General features: G+C 44.0%; 3 protein-coding genes across 6 annotated transcripts in view; all 3 read left to right on the top strand.

Moving 5' to 3' along the window:
• Window positions 1–10861, top strand: part of LOC136962038 (uncharacterized) — a 33125-nt gene extending 22264 nt beyond the window's left edge. The window contains exons 53-66 of one of the 3 annotated variants that reach the window (XM_067255636.1): window positions 1009–1329; window positions 2122–2202; window positions 2703–2768; window positions 2857–2931; window positions 3052–3120; window positions 5068–5201; window positions 5290–5418; window positions 5506–5563; window positions 5874–5954; window positions 6248–6295; window positions 6955–8458; window positions 9446–9494; window positions 9697–9744; window positions 10506–10861. In XM_067255636.1, coding sequence (XP_067111737.1) covers window positions 1009–1329; window positions 2122–2202; window positions 2703–2768; window positions 2857–2931; window positions 3052–3120; window positions 5068–5201; window positions 5290–5418; window positions 5506–5563; window positions 5874–5954; window positions 6248–6295; window positions 6955–8458; window positions 9446–9494; window positions 9697–9744; window positions 10506–10517 — 2675 coding nt within the window. In that variant the 3' untranslated portion in view covers window positions 10518–10861. The remainder of the gene's footprint in view (window positions 1–1008; window positions 1330–2121; window positions 2203–2702; window positions 2769–2856; window positions 2932–3051; window positions 3121–5067; window positions 5202–5289; window positions 5419–5505; window positions 5564–5873; window positions 5955–6247; window positions 6296–6954; window positions 8459–9445; window positions 9495–9696; window positions 9745–10505) is intronic. The other 2 variants (XM_067255638.1, XM_067255637.1) reach the window with 2 other exon arrangements.
• A 285-nt stretch (window positions 10862–11146) lies between these two features.
• LOC136962007 (uncharacterized) lies at window positions 11147–17860 on the top strand. 2 transcript variants are annotated; one of them, XM_067255567.1, is made up of 11 exons: window positions 11147–12236; window positions 12332–12409; window positions 12917–13053; window positions 13146–13268; window positions 13393–13450; window positions 13541–13834; window positions 13923–14062; window positions 14170–14286; window positions 14480–14537; window positions 15777–15854; window positions 15952–17860. In XM_067255567.1, the coding sequence occupies exons 1-11, from the start codon at window positions 12206–12208 to the stop codon at window positions 17091–17093; spliced, it is 2256 nt and encodes a 751-aa protein (XP_067111668.1). In that variant the 5' UTR covers window positions 11147–12205; the 3' UTR covers window positions 17094–17860. The 2 variants fall into 2 exon arrangements, with proteins under 2 accessions (XP_067111668.1, XP_067111669.1); XM_067255568.1 differs by lacking the exons at window positions 12917–13053; window positions 13146–13268 and having other exon boundaries at window positions 11154–12409.
• An 853-nt stretch (window positions 17861–18713) lies between these two features.
• On the top strand, window positions 18714–19891 carry LOC136962518 (cation channel sperm-associated auxiliary subunit TMEM249-like). The gene is made up of 5 exons (XM_067256308.1): window positions 18714–18825; window positions 18988–19088; window positions 19185–19329; window positions 19563–19648; window positions 19757–19891. Exons 1-5 carry the CDS (start codon window positions 18714–18716, stop codon window positions 19889–19891), a joined length of 579 nt encoding a protein of 192 aa, XP_067112409.1.
• Window positions 19892–20816: the final 925 nt, after the last annotated feature.

Genomic DNA, 20816 nt, shown 5'->3' with positions numbered 1-20816 from the left:
TAAAATTAATGTTTTAAATGTGGTTAAATGATAAGTTGTTGTTCCAGCATGTTTCTTATGATGTTTGCAGGAAGGGGAGATAATTAAGTTTGTAGAAGGTGGAGAGGTTGTTAAGTCTTAGGAACTGTTGGGGGATTGTTTATAATGGTTGTCTGTCTTAAGTATATCTGAGGGTGATGACCCCACAAATGTCTGGTAACCATTTTGGATGATCATCTCCTGGAGTTTTATGACTTCCTGACATGGAGAGAATCGCAGCATGAGAGTTCTTATCACCTGGGGGGAAGGAGCTTTGGGACAGCAGGTTCTGAGGCTGTGCTGTTTCAACTATGATTGTATTGTTTTAGGAGTGAGACAATGATGGGAAGAGACTGAAAACAGATGCATGTCTCTTCTCTAGTCCAGGAGATCCTTGTGTAGGAGGATGTGACTGACGTTCATAATAATTAACTGCTGTTTAGAATGACCAGATGCTGTGAGTGTATATAAGACATTACATTTAGTCATTTAGCGGACGCTTGCATCCAAAGCGACTTACAAGAAAGAGCAAAAGGTGCATAGGTCAATGATCATAAACAACGAGATGGCCCCCAAAAACAATGTCGGTAGCCAAAACATGAAGCATACATTGTGAAAAGCAAATAAGAGCCAATGGGTAGAACCAGAAGAGCATGTCGTTAAACGACATGGTCCACTAAAGTGCCCAGAGTGTACCTGGAGGAAAGCCAGCAACAATAATCTAATTCCCAGCGAGTACATGGTATGTGTTAGGATCCTGATCAGTCGGCTGAACAACATTTATGTAACGTGTCCTCCAGTGGATCGATCACCGAGCGCTGTTACGTACTTTATGGTCTAGAATAAATCATTTGTATTAATCCGGCATCCTGACTATTTGTGCACACAGTGTCTTCAGATTTTCCACACTAACACACACACACACACACACATTTCCAAGTTGAGTGATCGTACCAGTTTCGTTTGTGATTTGTGTGGTTCCATTGGCAGGTTGGGAGGCTTATGTGATGGGAACAGTACACCTCAGAGATATGACCCACAGCCAGTCTGAGAGTGACCACAGCTTCCAGACAGCTGAGAGAGAACCATTGGAACCTGCTAAGGATCCACCCCGGTCCGGTCAGAAGTTAGAAAGAGAGGAACCTGCCCAGGATCCACCCTGGTCCGGTCAGAAGTTAGAAAGAGAGGAACCTGCCCAGGATCCACCCTGGTCCGGTCAGAGGGTAGAAGGGGAGGAAGCTGTCCTGCAGCCTGCCACTACCCAGAACCCCCAGAACACACAAGGAGCACCGACACCCCCACACTCACCAGGTGAGACACTCCCACACTCACCAGGTGAGACACTCCCACACTCACCAGGTGAAACACTCCCACACTCACCAGGTGAGACACTCCCACACTCACCAGGTGAGACACTCCCACACTCACCAGGTGAGACACTCCCACACTCACCAGGTGAGACACTCCCACACTCACCAGGTGAGACACTCCCACACTCACCAGGTGAGACACTCCCACACTCACCAGGTGAGACACTCCCACACTCACCAGGTGAGACACTCCCACAGTCACTGTCTTTCTTAGACAAGGGTTTAATCAAATATTTTATATTTTATTTTTATGGAGGGAGGCTTCACAGCAAAGGTGTGATATTGGTTCTCTTCTATTCATTGATTATAGCTGGTAGCACCTGTTTCCCCTTAATATGGAGCCTTCAAGACCCTACTTTATGTGGATTGAAAAAAGCCTGAAGGCCTGAAGGCTCTAAAGCCTAAACAAGTCCCCATACTCACGTCTTGACAACTTCAACCCTCTACCCCAAACGAAGTGTGACCGCAAATGTTCCCTTCTTAGGTTTCTGTTTTTTTCTAAAGTCGGTTGGTCGTTTCCTTTGACGCTGTTTTTGCACTGGTAATTTCCTCTGCGCTATGTCCAACACAGTCATCCAAAAACTACAACTCTGAAAGCTGGAGTGGGATCAGAAAAGGTGTCAACTGCCAAATAAGCAGTAGTCTGTCTTATACATGACAAACACAAACGAAGGGGTTAGGATATGTGGATATCACACATTTTTGAAGCTAAACGGTGGGAATCTCTCTCCAGTCTTCATCAAGCAGGAGCTGAAAGGCGCTTGTGGAGGAGTTCCAGACCAACCTGGAGAAACGCCTCTCCCTGAATATCAGGGTAAACTCCTACCACCGTTGCTAACGGCAACCCCTGGCTAACACCCGCTACAGAGCATGCGCTAACATTATATGCTTAATGTAGCTTCTTGAGCCGTGTAAACGTTACTAACCTCTGCGTACTCCTCCACCCTGTGTAGCCAAACCATTTTTTATTTATTTTTTACATTCTGAGTTATGACTATCACCTGTGTGCCATTTCCAATGTGCATCATTCGTGGAATTTGTGCCATTAAGGGAATGTTTTGTGGTTACTATATCTGTACTGTCCGGCCATACATAAAGGCCATCTGAGAGACATGTTCTTCACTCATGCTGACCACACTGCCATGGACGGTCACATGATCCGAGCTCGTGCTAATAAACCAAGTCAACCCTTTTCCTTGTTGTGCATCCTTGGCCTGCCTTCTGACAGAAATCCATCTTACAGACGTGCTTGTGGTTAGGCTAGACTTCTTGAGCCTAACGTAACCTGGCCTTGTTGGTGTGGTTCTCTTCTAGACTGTTTGTATGCAGACCGAGTCCAGTTCTCTCCTGATGTGCAAGACTTGACTAGCACAGAAACTCGTGAGTTAACACTTGGATGCTGCCACGGTAACACATACTTTGTGTATCTTTGTCTGTGCTAATGCATCTTTGCTTCTCACTCTGTCAGGTGTGTGTGAGGCAGAACTGGAGGAAACCTTCTCAGGATCCAACCTGGATGGGAGGCGACCATGCGGGGCCACAGGTGAAACCAAACACGCACAAATTGGACACCTGGTGTATAACGTTAGTAATGAGGAACTGTTGTTCGTCAAAACAGGATGTAAAACAGGATGTAAAACAATGTTTTTTGTTGCTTTGACAGAAAACTCCCTCCGGGCTGCCAAGCACATAAGAGACTACGTACAGAGCAGGCGGACTGAAGCTGTGGTCGGTGAGTACTGTTCACAGTTCATCTGAGGGGCAGCTACTTAGTTTCCTTCCTTTCCTCAACTCACAGTTGTGGTCTCTGGCTCGAGAGTTTTTTCTATTCTAGGTGAAGGTCTAATTTTGTGTTATGGGAGGGATATGCAGAGGAGTTCTACCGCCTGTTCAGATTACGAGTGGCCTTTAATCATTGGTTGCAAAAACATCACAACCTTGAGATTAGTGCTCCTCTATTCCCAGAAGATAAGGAAGCGCTTCTAGAAAGTGTCTCAGTTTCCATTCCACAGCTGTTATCAGTTTAATTTATGCTAAATTGCAGACCCACGCTCCCTGAGAAACCAGTGAAGTGGAAATGCAGGGCTGCACTATTATTAATGCAACTGAAGACCTATTAGATGGTACCTTCACAGCAATTTGGTACTAAGTCAATGAAGTGAATAGCCAAGTACAAGTTCAAGACAAAATCAACGGATGTATTACATATATGTAAGGTGCAGGTGTCTGATACACTCAAGTTGAGTATCTCAGAAGACTGGACAAAGAATACAGGAAATCAAGGGAATTAAATGGTATCACAATAAAGGAGGATATGAGAGGATTAGCATAGCCTTCGCAAGCACAGAAAAAGGACACTGCATGCTAGATAGTGTTGTAGAAGAGACGTCTTCCAGAAGGATTCTCAAAAATAGTCGGAAGACAGGATATCTTTCAAGGCAAGGTGGCTTGATGGTTTATTCAGCAAGGCAGATGCAGCATACACAGGATACAGAAAAAGGACAATCAACTTCCTGCGGACATCCTCCTATATAGCCTGATATGAGAACAATCCCCCTGCCCTGTGTCTCAATATTTCACAATCGTCTAGAACCTTCTGGAAGGTTCTTTAACCTGTTCCTATCCACCCCAAAACTGCGTACGCATCATCTGGCTGATAAAGTTTTTGATGAACTTCTCTCTTACTGGAAAAGCACCTCTCCACTTAATAGCCCCCCTTTCTATGTCCTCATCTGTATCTTCAACTCCCATTCACCCCCAGTCACCTCATCCCAACCAGTTTCTCTCATTCACCCCCAGTCACCTCATCCCAACCAGTTTCTCCCATTTACCCCCAGTCACCTCAACCCAACCAGTTTCTCCCATTCACCCCCAGTCACCTCATCCCAACCAGTTTCTCCCATTCCTCCATCTCTCCTGCTTCTGGCTCAGGTCAGCATGACCTGTCACTTTTGAGACATGACTTTGGTCCTTTAGGGAACTTATAGCTAATTAAGTATCCTAGCATCCTCCTTGTTATGCAAGTTCTTCCCTCATAACAGGCCACACTACTCAAAACACACACTCTTTCCCATCCTTAGGTTGCCAAACCAATTCCCCTCTAGACATCTTCCCTGTTCTGGTTTGATCCTGGTACTGAGTGCAATTCTTACTGCGTAGGTTCCCTGTCTGCTTCATAGGCCCTCGACCTTATCCTTAGGGGCAAGACCCATCCTGAGCCCCCTACCGGTTGCCACCCTGCCCAATAATAAAGATTCCACCACAATAGCTTCTGTTAAGGTCTTCAGATAGGGCTTCTAGAAATGGCCTTGATGCTCCTCCTATTCCTTGTTCAAAGTTGCATGGCTTCATACACTTTGGTAGTATAGTGACCTCTGACCTACACGAGTGTCACAGGCATTTCCAAGTAGCACCTTACAAAGAACTAACTTATGGCTATGCCAGGCATAAGCAAACAGCTTAATGATAGTTTATCAATGATACAAGCAACATTACGACCTGGACATGTTTCAGCTGACCAAGGGTTATGTTCTCATGAGCTTAATATAGCAGGGTAAAGATCAAACATTGTTTATTATATTCAGAGCATTCCAAACAGTATAAAAGTATTCACATATTTCATCCCGTAAATGTTATCCTTACGACCCACTGACAGACGTGTGTGTGTGTGTGTGTCCAGGTCTCTGTGCTGTGATAGAATGCCTCAGTGAGGGCCAGGATCCGTTCTACCTGTGTGTGTCATGCAAGAGCAGACTTAACCGTGACCTCATCATTAACCATGTCCTGAAGTACAGACATCGGCAGATGTACCTGGTAAGTGCGTACGCACGCCCGCACGATTCATTTCCTCCTCACTCACAAAACCCTCATCGTGAGTAACCCCCGCCGCACCTCTCTTCAGACTCTGCGATACCCTTGGCACTTCAAGGGGCTGTTGGCGGGCCGGGGCCCAGCAGAACAGTCCATGCTGCTGATGCAGGTGGCCAAGCAGGTGGAGGAGGAGAACCACGATGAACCTGGAACGCTCCAGGTAAGAAGAGATTTGTGGGAGTGTTGTGTAGTGCTGTCTGGATGAGCTGTACGTTCCAGCTCTGTTTATGTTCTGTTTGTTTTTCAGAAAGTACACCTGGACCCTGCAGACTTCAAAGAGATCAGACTGATGCTCTTTGAAAAAGGTGCGCTTGTAAATATTTTAATTGGCAGGCGAACCAATATCAGGAGAACAATACTTAACCTCGACTCTTGTTCTCAGAATCAGAAAGGGTTTTATTCGCCATGAAAGTTTGCCCTGACAAGAAATGTACTTTGGCAGGAAGGTGCATACATTAAACATATAGGAATCTTAAAACTTAAATATGTGGTCTAACTATACTAAAGGTACAAGACTAACTAATACTAATAACAAATATAAAATAAAATATAAAGTAGCCAAATAATTTACAATATAGAAAATACACATTCTCCCTCCTATGCACCCCTCCACAGCTGTGACCAGACTGCAGGAGATCTGCAGGCAGAAGAACCAGACACAACTCCTGACCCGTGTGATCGAGAAACCAGAGCCTGGTACGATTGCGACCACTAGTTCTAGGTAGCAGAATGTACAGTATTGCATATGTGGTCTTTTTATATCATTTCAGAGTTAGGACGGCATCCCAACATTAACTTTAAAACAGGCTTGTGGAAAAACAGGGAACCAGTACATGCTAATAGGAGCCCTTCTAAGGTCACAGTCATGTGACCAGTCATGTGACTAGCCATGTTTTCAAAGAACAGGCTACAGATGTGTACATTTCTTACAGTGCATTCCGGACTATTTCTGCTCGTTAGAAAAACAGAGTTGATTTTTATGTTCACAGTGGCGGTCAAACAGGAGGTAATGGAGGGTCCCGTGATCTCCCATCATGGTAGGTGCTGGCTATGATGGACATCTTAAAGGAAGTCATTTTCTATAATATTCTTTGGCCTAGAAAGGTTATTGATTAAGTTTCAACTTCCATTAAGATATAATGTTTTTTGGCCTAAGAAAATCATTGCTTTAGTTTCCGCTTACTGACTAATTGTCTAACCACTTGACTGTTTGACCCTGGTGGTTTTGCCCACACAGCAGGCACAGAGTCTTAAGTTCTCTCTCTAGTGTTGAACATCTGTATTAAGTTCTACAACCTGTTTCCTTTTGGATTCCTTTTTTCTCCTTGCACATTGTGGAGTTCCTCTTTTTGTTGAACTATTGAACTGGTCACGTAACTGTCTGGAACTACTGTTTAAAAGAGTGCTCAGATAAGGTCATGTCAGAGCCCTTCTCATCCAGACACCGTTAAGGTACTGTTTTAGAACTGCTCCTTCTTGCTGCAAGATGAAACAGATAAAAACAAGTTCTTCTGACCTCAGACCTTTTATTCACAAAAATTCCACAATTTTTTCACCCTGCTTAGAATATCTTTGTAAAGGATCTGTCTGACCTAGTAATAGTGTCTGTTATTTTAATGGTAAGGATAGCTTGGTCTCACTCTAAGTGATGTGGTACTTGAATGACATATCTGTGTGTATGTGTGTTCCTCTACAGAGGTCAGACAGAAAGGAAAGAGGTGTTCTGAAGACTCGAGGGTCACGGCTCTGGAAAGGAAAAGGCTGAAGGTGTCAGACACGGAGTCTGCTGTTAAGGACAATGTTCCTGACGTGGCCCCCTGCAGAGGTCCCTCACCGTTCCCCCAACCTATCCGGGGAACATCCACCAGCAGATCCTCCCACAGACCCCCGAACTCTTCACACAAACCCACCAAGACAGACACACAAATCAAGTCCCATACAAACATCTCCATCAGGGAAAGCGAATCAAATGTCGTCCCATTCTCAGACATTCATCCAAATCCCAGAGACATTACAACAGCTTTATCCATGGATAAAACCCCCCGTGAGCCGATCGAGAAGGGTTCAACTGCCCGAGCGACCACTCCGGACACAGGGCTCTCTAGTAATGATCCCTGTAACACAGACTCTGACACCTCACCCAAAGCTCGCTACAAGCTGCCCCTAAAATGGTTAAAGAAGCAATCACACACAGATGCCATAAAAGGTCAAAGTTCTCAAATACCAAATGCCCAGGGTCCACATCACTCACATTCTGACATGGCTATAGGCTCACAGAAAAATGCACACGAACACTCTCCCATTTCACCTAAGAGACTGCAACATGAGCAAGCCATTGAACGACTTTTAAAATCCTCAGAGCTTCCAAGTCACTCGACCAGCAATACCTTCGGACACTCATTTGGCCACTCCAGCAACCCAACCAGTCCTGTGATGATAAACGCCTCCCAGACGACCCACCTACAAGATATCCCCTTGGGGAAATCAAATCAGGCCACCTTAAATCTAGCTAGGTCCGCCTCCTGTCCTGACCCTACCACAGTCCCGACTTCTCCTGATAGCCAGATAAAACAGTATTCCAAGGAAGACTGTCAGAAATTTGTGGATTTCGTTCTGTCCTTGCGTAAGAATGGTATCATACCCCAGGCTACCCCCTCGGCCAGCCGAAACAACTACGTGGAAGCTGGCAGTAGGGAAAGTAAGACGAAGAATATGCAGCTGGAACCACAACCAAGAGGTACACTAGGCGCTGAAATGATTGACAGAGAGACAATGGGTCGGCGTATCTACACACTGCTGGAACATCCCATGCCATCCCATGCTCCCATGCATCCCATCCCAGGTGTTATTAGCTACGCTGACGCTAGCTACCATGGGACTGCCAGTTTTGGCCCCTTTATCACTGACCACAACCCTCCAACGCATCCAGAGCTCAGGGAAACACAGCCGATGGAGGGCCACCTCGGATCACCCTACCCTACACTTCTCTCCCCTATGAGTGTTTTCCATGGTGGGCACTATTCTGGTGAAGTCTACCCCAGACAGGGCTATCCTGAGCAGGGTTCTTTTGAGACGGGAGGAGGCTCCACGTTGAGTTGCGGTGGCAGCTTCTACCCACCGTTATCGGCACCAGTGGCACGAGAGCTGAGAGATGTCACAACCAACAGGGCTGGCTTGGAGTCTGACACAGCCGCTTACAGGTACTGGTGGAGAGAGTGCTCTAGAATCGAAGCTAAACTAACTCACGTATGGAGATGGAGGAAATTATGCAACATAGTGATTCAGACCAATGACACCTCTTCTGAACCCTCCGCCTAACATTCCTCCTACTGCCAGCGTTGAAACTGTCCTAAGCAATATTGCTAAGTTCCCTCCCAATATCACCAATGCTTTTGGTATCTCTTCTATGGGAGCCATTATTACAGATGAGGCTTGTTTACCATATCACGCCAAAAACACTGCTACGCTAATACCATCTCCTTACTCACCTTCACAGTCCAGGGAAAAGCTTCCCCCGTCAGTGGTCATGTTATGTAAAAGGCCCAGTGTGATAATGCTCAGCTAAACCTCCCTCACGGCTTTGAGTGGTAACTGATTGTAAGGATGAGATCTCTCTCTCCAGGCAGGCCGGAAATAGGCACGACAATTAGAAAAGGTTTGACTCGGTTTCATTAGCTCGACGTCGGATCATGCCACCAATCCACAACAGAGTGGCTAGCATGAGTGAGAAACGTCTCTCAGATAGCAATTATATACATTAGCTGGACAGTACAGATATAGTAACCACCAAAACATGCCCTTAAACAGTATACGTTCCACGAATAATGCACAGGGGAAACGGCACAGGTGATGCTGTCATAACTGAGTTTGGGAGACCATTAATCACTTCCTCGCTCTCCAGAGGTTGCACAGAGTGCATTACTAGATCTATATATGTGTCCTTCCAGGGGCCCATGGAGCGACCTCTTGACCTCACTGAGACACAAGCTTCGGGTATACAGAAAATCTGAATATCACTAATCTAAAATGCTTGCGAGTGCTTTAACTGATCTTGAATTGGCATCCAATACTTTGATGTTGGATGTTTTGATTTCGAAAGTAGGTTGTTGTTTCTAAAATGGACGTTTTAAAAATAAGTTCATTATTTCCCTGCGTTGTTGCCTCACACTATGTGATTGTGTCCACAGGACATCGGCTGTGACCTCGGGGATGTGCTCTGAAGTGGATTACTCTGGTGTAAGTGTGATGAAATGATGCACTATTGTATTGTACTCAGACACACAGAAGGTATAGATGGCGTTCACGTAATGCCGTCAGTAGTTCCACACCAAGGATAAGACTTGAGACATATTTGAGGCTGTAGGTTCATGCATAGTGCTTTTAAGAATAATTCTGCATAATTTAAACTTAATCTAGCTAAACTAAATATTTCCCGCAGGATCCAGATAAATTACTGAATTTTTGGACAAACTTAACTTATGCAAGGGTAAGTGTGTGAACCTGTGTAACTTAATCCAATATATGTTTTGTGAAAGTTCATGAAAAGGTTACTGCTTTTGCACATTTATTACCAACGACGTAAAACAGACCAACTGCATCTCGTGTGAAGAGGTAGCAGAAGTGGTCCTACAATTTTCACATGATCAGAAATCTGCAAAAGGTGTCCTTTTAAATTATTCTTGTGTACAGTAAATACAGCTACAACGTTGGTCAAGTTTAGACTCCCTGAGTGCTTGACTAAAGTGATATGAAATATACTCTTCCAGGTTGATTTATATGGCTGTGATTTTTCTCTTTTTCACTGGGCAGGTCATGGAATGTTTCTCTTATAAAGATGGGCTCTGACACTTTGGAGTGCTGACTGTTGTCTCATTCTTTTCTGACTGCATCAGTTTCTCTATTCACCCTGCTGGTGTAGATGACAGTAGTTCCGCATGCATTTTTAATTCCAGAACCAGGACTGATGTGTGGTCATTTCTTTCTTCAGTGTTTTCCTATCATGTGTGTAAGGTTCTGTAATGGTGTGTGCTTATTCCACTTGTGGTTTTATTCCACATACCGGTCCCCTTAGTATTAGTTCATTAGACTTTGCACCTTTTGTATAGTATAGTTAGACTTGTTTAAACTTACACCACTTAAGATGTACTCCTATATGTTGAATGTATGCACCATCCTGGCAAAGTAAATTCCTTGCCTGTGCAAACTTTCATGGCGGTTAAAACCCTTTCTGATTCTGGTTTGTTCCAGAAGAGACACTGACTGCAGCAAGCTGGACTGCTTCATCCCGGCTACCTTATTTAGGGAAAGAAGCACCAAGCACACCTGAATCTACTGTTGCAAAACAAGAGTATTGAAATGTAAACGTTTAGTTGGACTCAGCACATGCTCCATTTGATGATGATAAAAGGGCCACTTTTTTACTTTTGTAATTTTATTTGGGAAGAGGCCATGCGTTTTTATCACAACGTTATCAGGTATTGTTAAAATGTTGTGAAAAACGTTGAAATGTGTTAGTGGTTACTCGTTTGTGTTATTTGTTGAATGAAAACTATTGTTTTTGTATCTACAATAAAGAAATGTGTCCTTAAGGACATCAGTCTAAACTGTGAGAATGTCTGCCTCCACGTTGCTTTCTTCCAAGGACATACGCTAAGCTTTGAGTAAAGCACAGTCAACAACAACAAAAAGTTTGCAGCGTGGTACTCAATGGTACAGAAGGCATACAGAAAAGGATGTAAGGGGAGACAGCGCAATTGGCATTCTTGTAAGTAAGTAAGGCACTTAATCCCAGAGCACAGTACGTAGCTTAAACTACCATTGAGGTTTCACATTTCTGATAAACGGATGCAGTGAAGATCAAACAGACTGACTGCTGAAGGCCCGCTGATGAGAGGATCAAATCCAGACCTAACGGCGGCTACCCCAGTGTGAAGATTCACATGTCTGGGTGAGTGCATATCTGTTGTCGACTGAAGTGAGTGACGCTTACCGCTGAGACGATATCTCGACAATCAAGCCGTCTGCCAGCCATTTTGATAGAACTTCACACTACGTATCGAAGTGGTGTAGTTTCTTTTTTTTCTCCTACTCCCACTGCCCCAAACCGCAAACCTGTTGAGTAGTCTAACAACCACTTTCAATCCGACTTTCATGACGGTACGAGCTACTGCTACTAGTACTACTACTGGTCCAGAGTGGACTGGAGTCAGTTGTTGAGCCCAGGGGTATGTAGCTATTTGCATTGACTTCAGTATGATACTGCTGTATGAATAAGACTTGGGTGTCTGATACGTTTATTTTATTGTAGCTTAGCTAGTCTATTAAAACGCAAACTTTGTATATGTGCGTTTCTTTGACATCAAACGCTGTAGACTTTGCTACGAAACGTGGTACGTAACGTTAATAACTAGTGCTACTAGCTAGCTAGCCAAGTTTACGTTATGTCAGTACTATCGCTGGGAAAAACTTGGTATCTGTTTTGGGGGGAAGGACGGGTCGGTTTAGGGAACAGAATGTGTGAGAACTACCAACAGAGAAGAGGTTGGATTGTTCTTTAAAAAGGAAAACTTTGGAAACGATTTCATTTCCCGTTGAGTGTCGTTAAAGCTACCAACGCTATAGCTAGACTACAGTATTTCGCGAAAAGAATGCGTCCTTAATGTTATTTGCTCCACCTGGCTGGAACTCCACTGCCATGTGAATGTCTGTTTCCTCTACTGTACAATGTACATGGTAGGCTTGCTTGAAGATGATCAAGGTGTAGCCTACTAGCTCCTGAACACACTAAGTCTGTGCCCGAAACTTTTGCTGCTACCTTACTGCACGTCAGTGCAGTGTGTGAGTCTTGATGCTGTCTGAACTAATCTTTAATTTTATTTATTTAAAGCACAGTCTTTCAGTCCCCATTTCTTTGAAAATTCTTAGTAGCAGTAACAGGTAGTAACATCATGAACATGCAGCCTGAAGGAACCAAAAGTGGTATGTCAATATCACCTCACATGTATCTTCCTGTTTTGAATGAGTGCATTTGTGTTTTCTTGTCCATCTAAGACATCTGTTATTTCTGACTGTAGGAGTGTGTGGTCAGAGCCTACTGTTTCAGTCTCTGAAGATATATTTGAACAAGAAGAATAGATTGCAGCCCATAATCGGTCAGTAGAAAGAATGTCTGTGTTATTTAAGATTTTACCCCTGCCTTCTGTATTATCTGCCGTTATGTTCTCAGCTTGGTACTGTTTACGAACACATGTATGTGAATGCCCAGTTATCGCCTTGCAATAACTGACGTCTAAAGTTAGCAGGGTGCACTGCTGTTTACCAAGGATGTGTGTTGTCAACTAAGTGTGGATTATTGTAGGCCTGCTATTCACAAGATAAGATGTATACCTTTATTCGTCCCACAATGGGGAAATTCGGGCATTACAGCAGCAAAGTGGACAGAAGAGTATATATAGAAATGTATAAAGTTAGTACAAGATATAATAAAAAAGATAACACCAGTTCATACATCTCTTCCTTCCATAGAAACTGCTCATTAAGGGTTGACCTTAGACAATAACATGTATGTGTTAAGATTGTCATGTTGGCCTGTCTGACCATTGTTACTGTCTGTCTGTCTGTCTCTGTCTCTCTCTCTCTCTGTGCGTTTGTGTTTGGAGGTCTGAGCTGTGTGACAGAGTGTGTGAAAGCAGGTGTCAGGGAGGCCCTGTACCTGTGTGAGGTGTGTGTGTGTCGGCTCACTAAAGATGACATGAAAAATCACATCATGGGCAGTCTTCACAGATATAACTACATTGTAAGTATCTGTCAGACACATAATATCTCAACACTCCTCACATGCTATTTTACATGAACACATCACTCATCACATGACTTCTGTGTGAGCAGAGGGCATATCACCCACGTTTAGTATCTGAGTGGAAAATGAGTGGTGACCTGGCCAAGCTGGCAAGGCCTCTCATGGAGGTTGCTGAGATGGTGGAAGGAAGAGAGGGCACCGGAGATGTGAAGGTATCTCCTGTGATTGAGGACGTCTGTGATTGCGGGGGGCTAGTCTGTTGCGGAGTGAGTGTTTCCATTTTTAGATGTGTTTTCATGCACCGTTTTGTGTGTGGCGTCTTGGTCATCCCGCTAGGTGATACAGTTGAATGCAGCGACGTACGAAGAGATGGCGTCCCACAGTGAGAGCCATGGTCTGTGAAAGTCAGAGCCATGCTTCTTCTCTTTTGCCGTTTCTCTCCTCCCTTCACCCCTTATCTGATCTCTATCCTTTTCTCCTCCAGCTCTCACCGTTCTGCAAGCCTTCAATTGTGGTCATGGCCAGGCAGAGCTCGAGAGCCAAATGCACGCTCTCACAGAGTATTCCACCATCCAATCTCAGAGGGTCGTAATTCCGCCAAAGAAGGAAATGACTCCTCCTGAAGTCCAGTCGCAGAAGACAACTGTCCATTTTGACAGTCGTTCCATTGTAATGAACATCTCTGTCAAGTCAGAACCTGACTTGCTGGCTGCCACAGTTCAATCAGAGATGATCAAAGATGATCTCCACACTTTTACAGGCATCAAGCCGTTGATTGGTGAGTCTCAATCTGCAAAGAACAATATCCAAACCTGATCGTGGATTGTTTGAACAATACCTCAAGCAGTGTATGTCTATGGCATCAGGTCTGAAATGTGTTGTGGAGTGCAGAAGTGAGAAGGAAGGCCCTCCTCACTGTTTCCTGTGTCAGTGCTGTGATGTGAAGGCCACTAATGATGACATAATAGATCACCTGACCAACCCTTCACACCACTTCAACTACATGGTCAGTTTGTTCCTTGTAATGTGCCATCACAAGGACACATCATCCAGCACTGAAACATTTTTAGCAAGATTCAAGTATGTGCTGTGTGTGTGTGTGTGTGCTTGTAGATCAAATATCACACAGAATATTTGGAAGGAATGAAGGCAGGGCCAAATGGCCTCAATCAATATCTCCAATGTGCTGCCAGAAAACTGGAGAAAGAGGAAGGGAGGGACAAAGTACAGGTAACACGTGCACACACACACACGGGATCTACAATTATGTAGATCCTGTGACGTGACTGTGACGATATGGTGGTCCTGGGAGGATATGAGGTCATTGGCCAATCACAGACGCTTCCCTTCACCCGTTCTCTCCCCAACTCCATCTCTGCTTCCACCTCCTCATCTCATGTTGAGATGATTTTACATTCCCCAGGTGATGAGATTACCATCCTCCCTGGGTAGCCAGATGGCTGTGAACAGTTACCAGTGGTGTAAGTTCCCTAGCCTCATCTCATTTATCTCTCTATCTTTCTTCTTCCTCTTCACTCGTGGTGCAAGTTTAACCCTTGTGCTGCCTTCGGGTCACATGACCCAAAGGTTCATAACGAACCATCGTTGTGTTTACCCAATTTTACCCAATACAAAACCAAATACAAATAATTTTCTTTTTACCTTTGCAATGTGGGGGATCTGAGACAGCCCAACGGTTAAAAGAAAATGCTTCACTTTGTTTTTGTATGCGGTAAATTTGTCGCAATACGACGGTGGGTCACAATGACTGATGGGTCACAATGACCCGAAGATAACACAAGGGTTAAGAACATGTACTATGTGGCCAATTGTTTTGTGGACACTGCTCAGCTTGTTGTGATAGGAATAATGTTGATAGACTTGTATTGATGAATCCTAACTATGAAAATATTTATTGTGTGTGACAAAAAAAAGTCACAAGACAGTGTTGTTCTCAATGTCACAATGGCCCAGCTGTGTCAGTAGGGAACAGAACCTTGGCAGCCCTTTCAGTTTTCCTCAATTCCCCATTCAGTTCTCCTTATACAGGCCTGGTTTGGCTTTGCCCAGGCTGTTGTAATCACACACTAATCCAAACAGACTCAGTCTCGTTGATAACCTCTTAACCTGACTCCATAGATATTAAAACAAGGAAGTACAGAAAACCTTCATCAGACATGATCAAACAAGTACAGATATTGGAACATCTCCAACAATGTTTTATACTTAAGCATTAATATATCTTCCTGTAGAACTAAGGACTGTTGCCCAAAACAATGAAAAACATCCCCCATTTTTAATTGGCTTGATAATGGCAGGTCTAATCACCCAACATCAAGGCCCAACTTCCCTAATGATTATTTAGCTGTATGGGTAAGAATTCCCACAGACTCAAATCTTGTGGACAGCCTTCCCCGAAGGATGGTGACAAATATGAATGCCCATGGTCTATGAATGAGATGACCAGCAAGCTATACAGTTGTGATGGTCAAGTGTCCACTTCCTTTTGGCTGTACAGTGCATGTTCCTTTGTTGATTGTATTGGGCTGTAGAATTGGATGTTGAAGACTGGGGGATTGTTTTTCTTTCATCTGACATTCTCTGTTTGAGTCATTCAGCAAACTCATCCCTGGCCCTGGTTCTTTTGAATATGCTCTGTCTCCCGCTCTTTTTCTCTCCCTTCCATTTCTCTGCTTCGTGTGTGTCTCTACCTCTCTTAGGCGTAGACATGTTGAAGTACGGATATTATGAGGTGGCACAGTCAGACATCAAGACAGCAGAAAGGAGAGAAATACCTAGTGAGTGGACCTCACGAGTTAAAATAATCCAATATACTAAACAACCTACATGGTGGTCTCTGTCATATCTTTCTGCACTTCTCTTTTGTCATCTAAGAAACGGGTCACCATGCAACAAAGGGCACAGAGCAAAGCTTGTCACTGAAGCGCCACGCATCCGGGTCACAGCGTGATTGTGGTAAGGTCACAGGAGTTGAGGAGGCGGGGCCAAAGACCATTCGGGTGAAGTCAAAACGCCGTAAGCAAGTGTTTAAGGTAAGCCTGTCTCTGATGGATGGCCCACTTGTGCTGGAGAGGACATCCTTCAGTCGGGACCACTCCCTGGCTACACTCTCGCCGGACACCTTTGTTGGACCAATCACCTTCCCCTCCGCCCAAACCAAGACCTTCACCTCAGACATGGATTCTGATCCAACACTGCCCTCTAGTGGCCAACCTGGACCTTCAGACCTGCACCCAGCTCCACTGGGCCACCCCCACTTCTATACTAGAGACCAGGACACGAGAAAGCATAGAATGGCCACTACCAATCAATATGACGGTTACTACGAAAACTCTTGTGAGACTGTGAGCACTGACACTGATCGTTACACTTTCTATGAAGACGAGGTGGAGAGGTCTGTCGGCACCCCGTTCCTGGATGAGAGGCAGGAGAACAACATGTCTGCCTGGGTGCAGGAAGTAGGAAAGGCCTACGGCAGACGGTGTAACATGACAGAGGAGCCAAATGACAGTCAGTTGGATTCGGGGGTTGGGTTGATTGTGGAGGTGGTTAGTGGGCAAGGAGACGAGGGGAACACTGACTCTATCCAGCATCACCCCTCTGACCAGTATCACCCCTCCGACCAGTATCACCCCTCCGACCAGTATCACCCCTCCGACCAGTATCACCCCTCCGACCAGTATCACCCCTCCGACCAGTATCACCCCTCCGACCAGTATCACCCCTCCGACCAGTATCACCCCTCCGACCAGTATCACCCCTCCGACCAGTATCACCCCTCCGACCAGTATCACCCCTCCGACCAGTATCACCCCTCCGACCAGTATCACCCCTCCGACCAGTATCACCCCTCCGACCAGTATCACCCCTCCGACCAGTATCACCCCTCCGACCAGTATCACCCCTCCGACCAGTATCACCCCTCCGACCAGTATCACCCCTCTGACCAGTATCACCCCTCCAACCAGTATCACCCCTCTAGTGGGTACTACCACTCTACCCAGTATTACCAGTGACGGCCTCCCCAGCAGGACCGCACAGCCCCAGGAATACATCCCATCACAGGGCATCACCAGCATGATCACAGGCCTTACTTTAGTACAGACCCAGGGGCTTGGAAACCCAGTCTGGCTAGTAGGGATGCTCTCAGGAATGTTTGTGAGTTCCTGCCATCAACAGGTCCCTATTACATGTTCTTTTGTTGTGTTTTGACATTAGTTATATTGTCATTTAATTTCTTTTGACTGTCTTCATCAACAGATGATAATCTTTAGTCTGCACATGATATAAAGAGAAGATGCAGAATGATGGATGAACACCTTTTTTTATGTTTACTGCTTTACTTTTTCTGATGTAAAAATATATTTTGCTTTACACAAAAGGATAATTGGGTCCTAAAAGTATTTACGAAAACCAAAATGTGTTTTGTATTTGTTGGAGATATGTAATGTCAATTTGTTCGTTTATCTGTTTACCTATTTTATCCAAACACATATCCTACCATTAATGTTATTAAATGGCTCGATTTATTTACAAAGTTACGGTTTTGTAAGATTAATCTGGTTTGTGCTGATCCAGACTTTTTGTTTTGAGATTGGCGACTGCATATTTTGCAATCTTTTAAAATACTTGTGTTAAGCTCCTTGAGACAATCTTTAGGTTTGTTCATTTGTTGATTTATTGAGCCTCTTTTCAGACCTCTGCAAATAATGAAGGCTTACAGCTGTCAGTTTGGGTTTCTGAAAATGAGTTTCCAACGAAAAAATATAGCATATGAATTCAGTACTAGGCTAAATCTGTGTATGTTGTCTGTGCCAAGTCACAGCTGGAACCAAGCTGAATTCCACTTGTTATATCACAGTTTCCACTAGAAAGAAATCCAAATCTTTGCTATATCTGATTGCCTCTTGTCTTTTTTGTGCAAATAAATGTTTCTCATAAAATACTAAGCTTTTTCTTGATTTAATATAATACCTAGGTCTGTGTTCCAACTTTGCTCTACCTTATGGGTTGAAAGGAAAATAATGATTAGGCCTGCTGCCTAATACTTACAAAATGTCCTCCAGTCATTTTTCATCGCTCAAAGTGAAATTGGTCAAATACACTTGAGGTGCTGGCAGTGGATTGCTGATTGAAAAATCAATGGCATTCTTTTTGAGTCATCTTCATTTTGCAGCTAAGGATCCTCACCGTGCAACGGTAAATTGGCAGAGCCATTACGCCCCCTAGCGGCACAGAGCTAACACTACAGTGTGACGAACCAACACACTCACGGATACCGATCAATACAATAGTGTCGAACTCCCCACTTCCCCAATAACAATCCCATAACCTTTTTAATTATCTTCTAATTTTACTGAAGACTGATTGATATTGCATCGCTCCCATGTAGAGAATCAATTTCATCTGGAACGTTTCAGGGAACAAGAATGATCTTGTTACCTTGACAATCATGTACATGTACATTTCAGTTTGACTTCTACCAAAGTAAGAGCAGCCATGTAGCAGCCCGTAAATTGAATCGATATGATTACATTCATGTGTTAAACTCTTAACCATCACAGATGTGGACTGTTGTTTTGGCCTCCATCAAGCTAAATAGAAACAAGTGATATTTTCAGTATTCTTTCAGCGCCATGCCTACGGGGATATTTAGTACATGGGACCATCAGTTCATCGATAATGAGCAAGTTGTCACGGACAGGATTAAGGAGAACCCCAGATATCCTTTCAAGGAGGAGGAAAACTGTAAGACATCACCCACTTGGACTAATCTCACATCTGATGTTTGTATTTCTACATGTGATGGTAGTCAAGTTTGGTATAGCCTAGGCCCTAATATGTTTTGTGCTTTCTTCAGTTTCATATTGACCTAATTTGTTGGCTTTGTTTTGACACATCGTCTTGTAGTGTTTGTTCTTGAATATCTCCATGGGAACATCTGGAAAGGTTCCCTGTTGCTGATCGCCTCCATCATTGGAACTGCCACGTACCTGAACATTGATTTAGATGTGAGGGCTAAATTATTAAAAACACGTTTCACCTGTTTTGTTACTTAACACATGCAGTTACTTTAACCTGGAAATGGCCTTCTGCTCTCGTTTCAGGACCACAATAAGTATGGAGGTTTCCTTGTGTTCAGCTTGTGCCTCTCTCTATGGCTACTCAGTTCTGGAGCCTTCCGCAGACGCCTTGTGATTGATCATATGAATAAGGAGTACCGTTTCTACATACACGAACACCTGCGCCACAGTGGCCCTCTGCATCAAATCTATATCCGGCTAATTTCACAGAGGAGCGGCGAGTTTCTATTCCTCTGAACTCTCACTCAAACAATTTTGACACCCTACAGTTAGGCCTACCAATGGTGTTCCTGAACCCTTTGGATTTAAATTATTTGACAATCTGAATTATGTTGATTTCTAGAAGAAATTCCATCCTTTTTAGGGATTATGATCATGACACATGCCATTGACTCATTTCAGGACAAGGTCGACGTATGTTCAAGCTGATGCTGAATGGTTACAAGATTGAAGAAAGGGAGCTCAGTGGCTTCTCAGAGAAATATGAAGTAGCCTAGCGACAAACGTCACATTCTGTTAAAATTTCTGAATCTAGTTGTTTCAATACGATGACACGAATATTTGATACAAAACAACTTCTATGTTTCTTTTCACAGTTATTGGAGTGCCAAGGACGCAGGATAGCCAACAAGCTGAACCTTAACTACTTTGACTACGCAGACATCTCCAAACGCCACATAGTTGTTCACCGGCCTAAAGTCAAACTTTCTGAAACATTACCAAAGGTCTAAGGAGACCCCTCTCTACTGTATTCTGATTAGCAAGTGCTAAAACACCTTTTGACAAAGTTTGGACCTCTCCTTTAGAATTAATGAAGCATAATTGTGCAAGGACAAGCCTACCACGAAAACGTGGATGTAGAGCTTATTCAAATAAAAAAACGTCATAACATTGTAGCCTACTTTAATATAGATATCAAAACATTCCGGTGTCGTGCCAAGGCACTTATCCCGGCCAGGATTTGCATCCCCGCGGGAGCACGCATGCACTCAGAGAAGCGGAGTTTAACTGCTGCACTTCGAATTCACCTCTTTATTGGAACAAATACCGACGTGGAAGACTCGACAGGGTTTTCCATAGTAACAAGGGACTCATTTTTCTACATAAATACGTTCATTTGTCTGTCACATTAAGGCGACTTGTGAATTGTTTAATGCGTCTTGTGGATTAATCGACAGTGTTTTCCAAAGTTCCATATTGCCATGCACCTTAGCTACATGGCCGACTGATAGGCCTATCTATGTGACTCGACATCACATGCAGGTTTATAAACAATATTTGTTACATTAATCTGGCTACTCCATCTGTCCATTCTTCAAAAGAAAAAAAAATCGGATTTGAATTATTTGACGACCTTTGAATCCTGGCATATTCACCCCATAGGCGCCTGGCGGGCCTCTTTGTTGTTGCACGTCATGACAGCAGTCGTCAGCATGGCCCTCTAATCCAAATGTGTTACTATTTCAACTGCAATAAGTAGCCTAATATAGAAATATTGTATCGAATGCAAGGTGCCTGAGACTAAAAATGTCACTTGTGCTTAACTATTCATCCCCGCCCCCTACAAAATGTACAAATATAAACACTAGCAGGCACTTGCGGAAGCTTGTCGCATGGTACAGCCTCCAGCCAGGCTCCACCAAGCTTCAATTGGCA

The sequence above is a fragment of the Osmerus mordax genome, chromosome 18, assembly GCF_038355195.1.
Source record: "Osmerus mordax isolate fOsmMor3 chromosome 18, fOsmMor3.pri, whole genome shotgun sequence".
Classification (NCBI taxonomy): Eukaryota; Metazoa; Chordata; class Actinopteri; order Osmeriformes; family Osmeridae; genus Osmerus; species Osmerus mordax.
The sequence above is the reverse complement of the archived record's forward strand: the minus strand, read 5'-3'. Positions and strand labels throughout refer to the sequence as shown.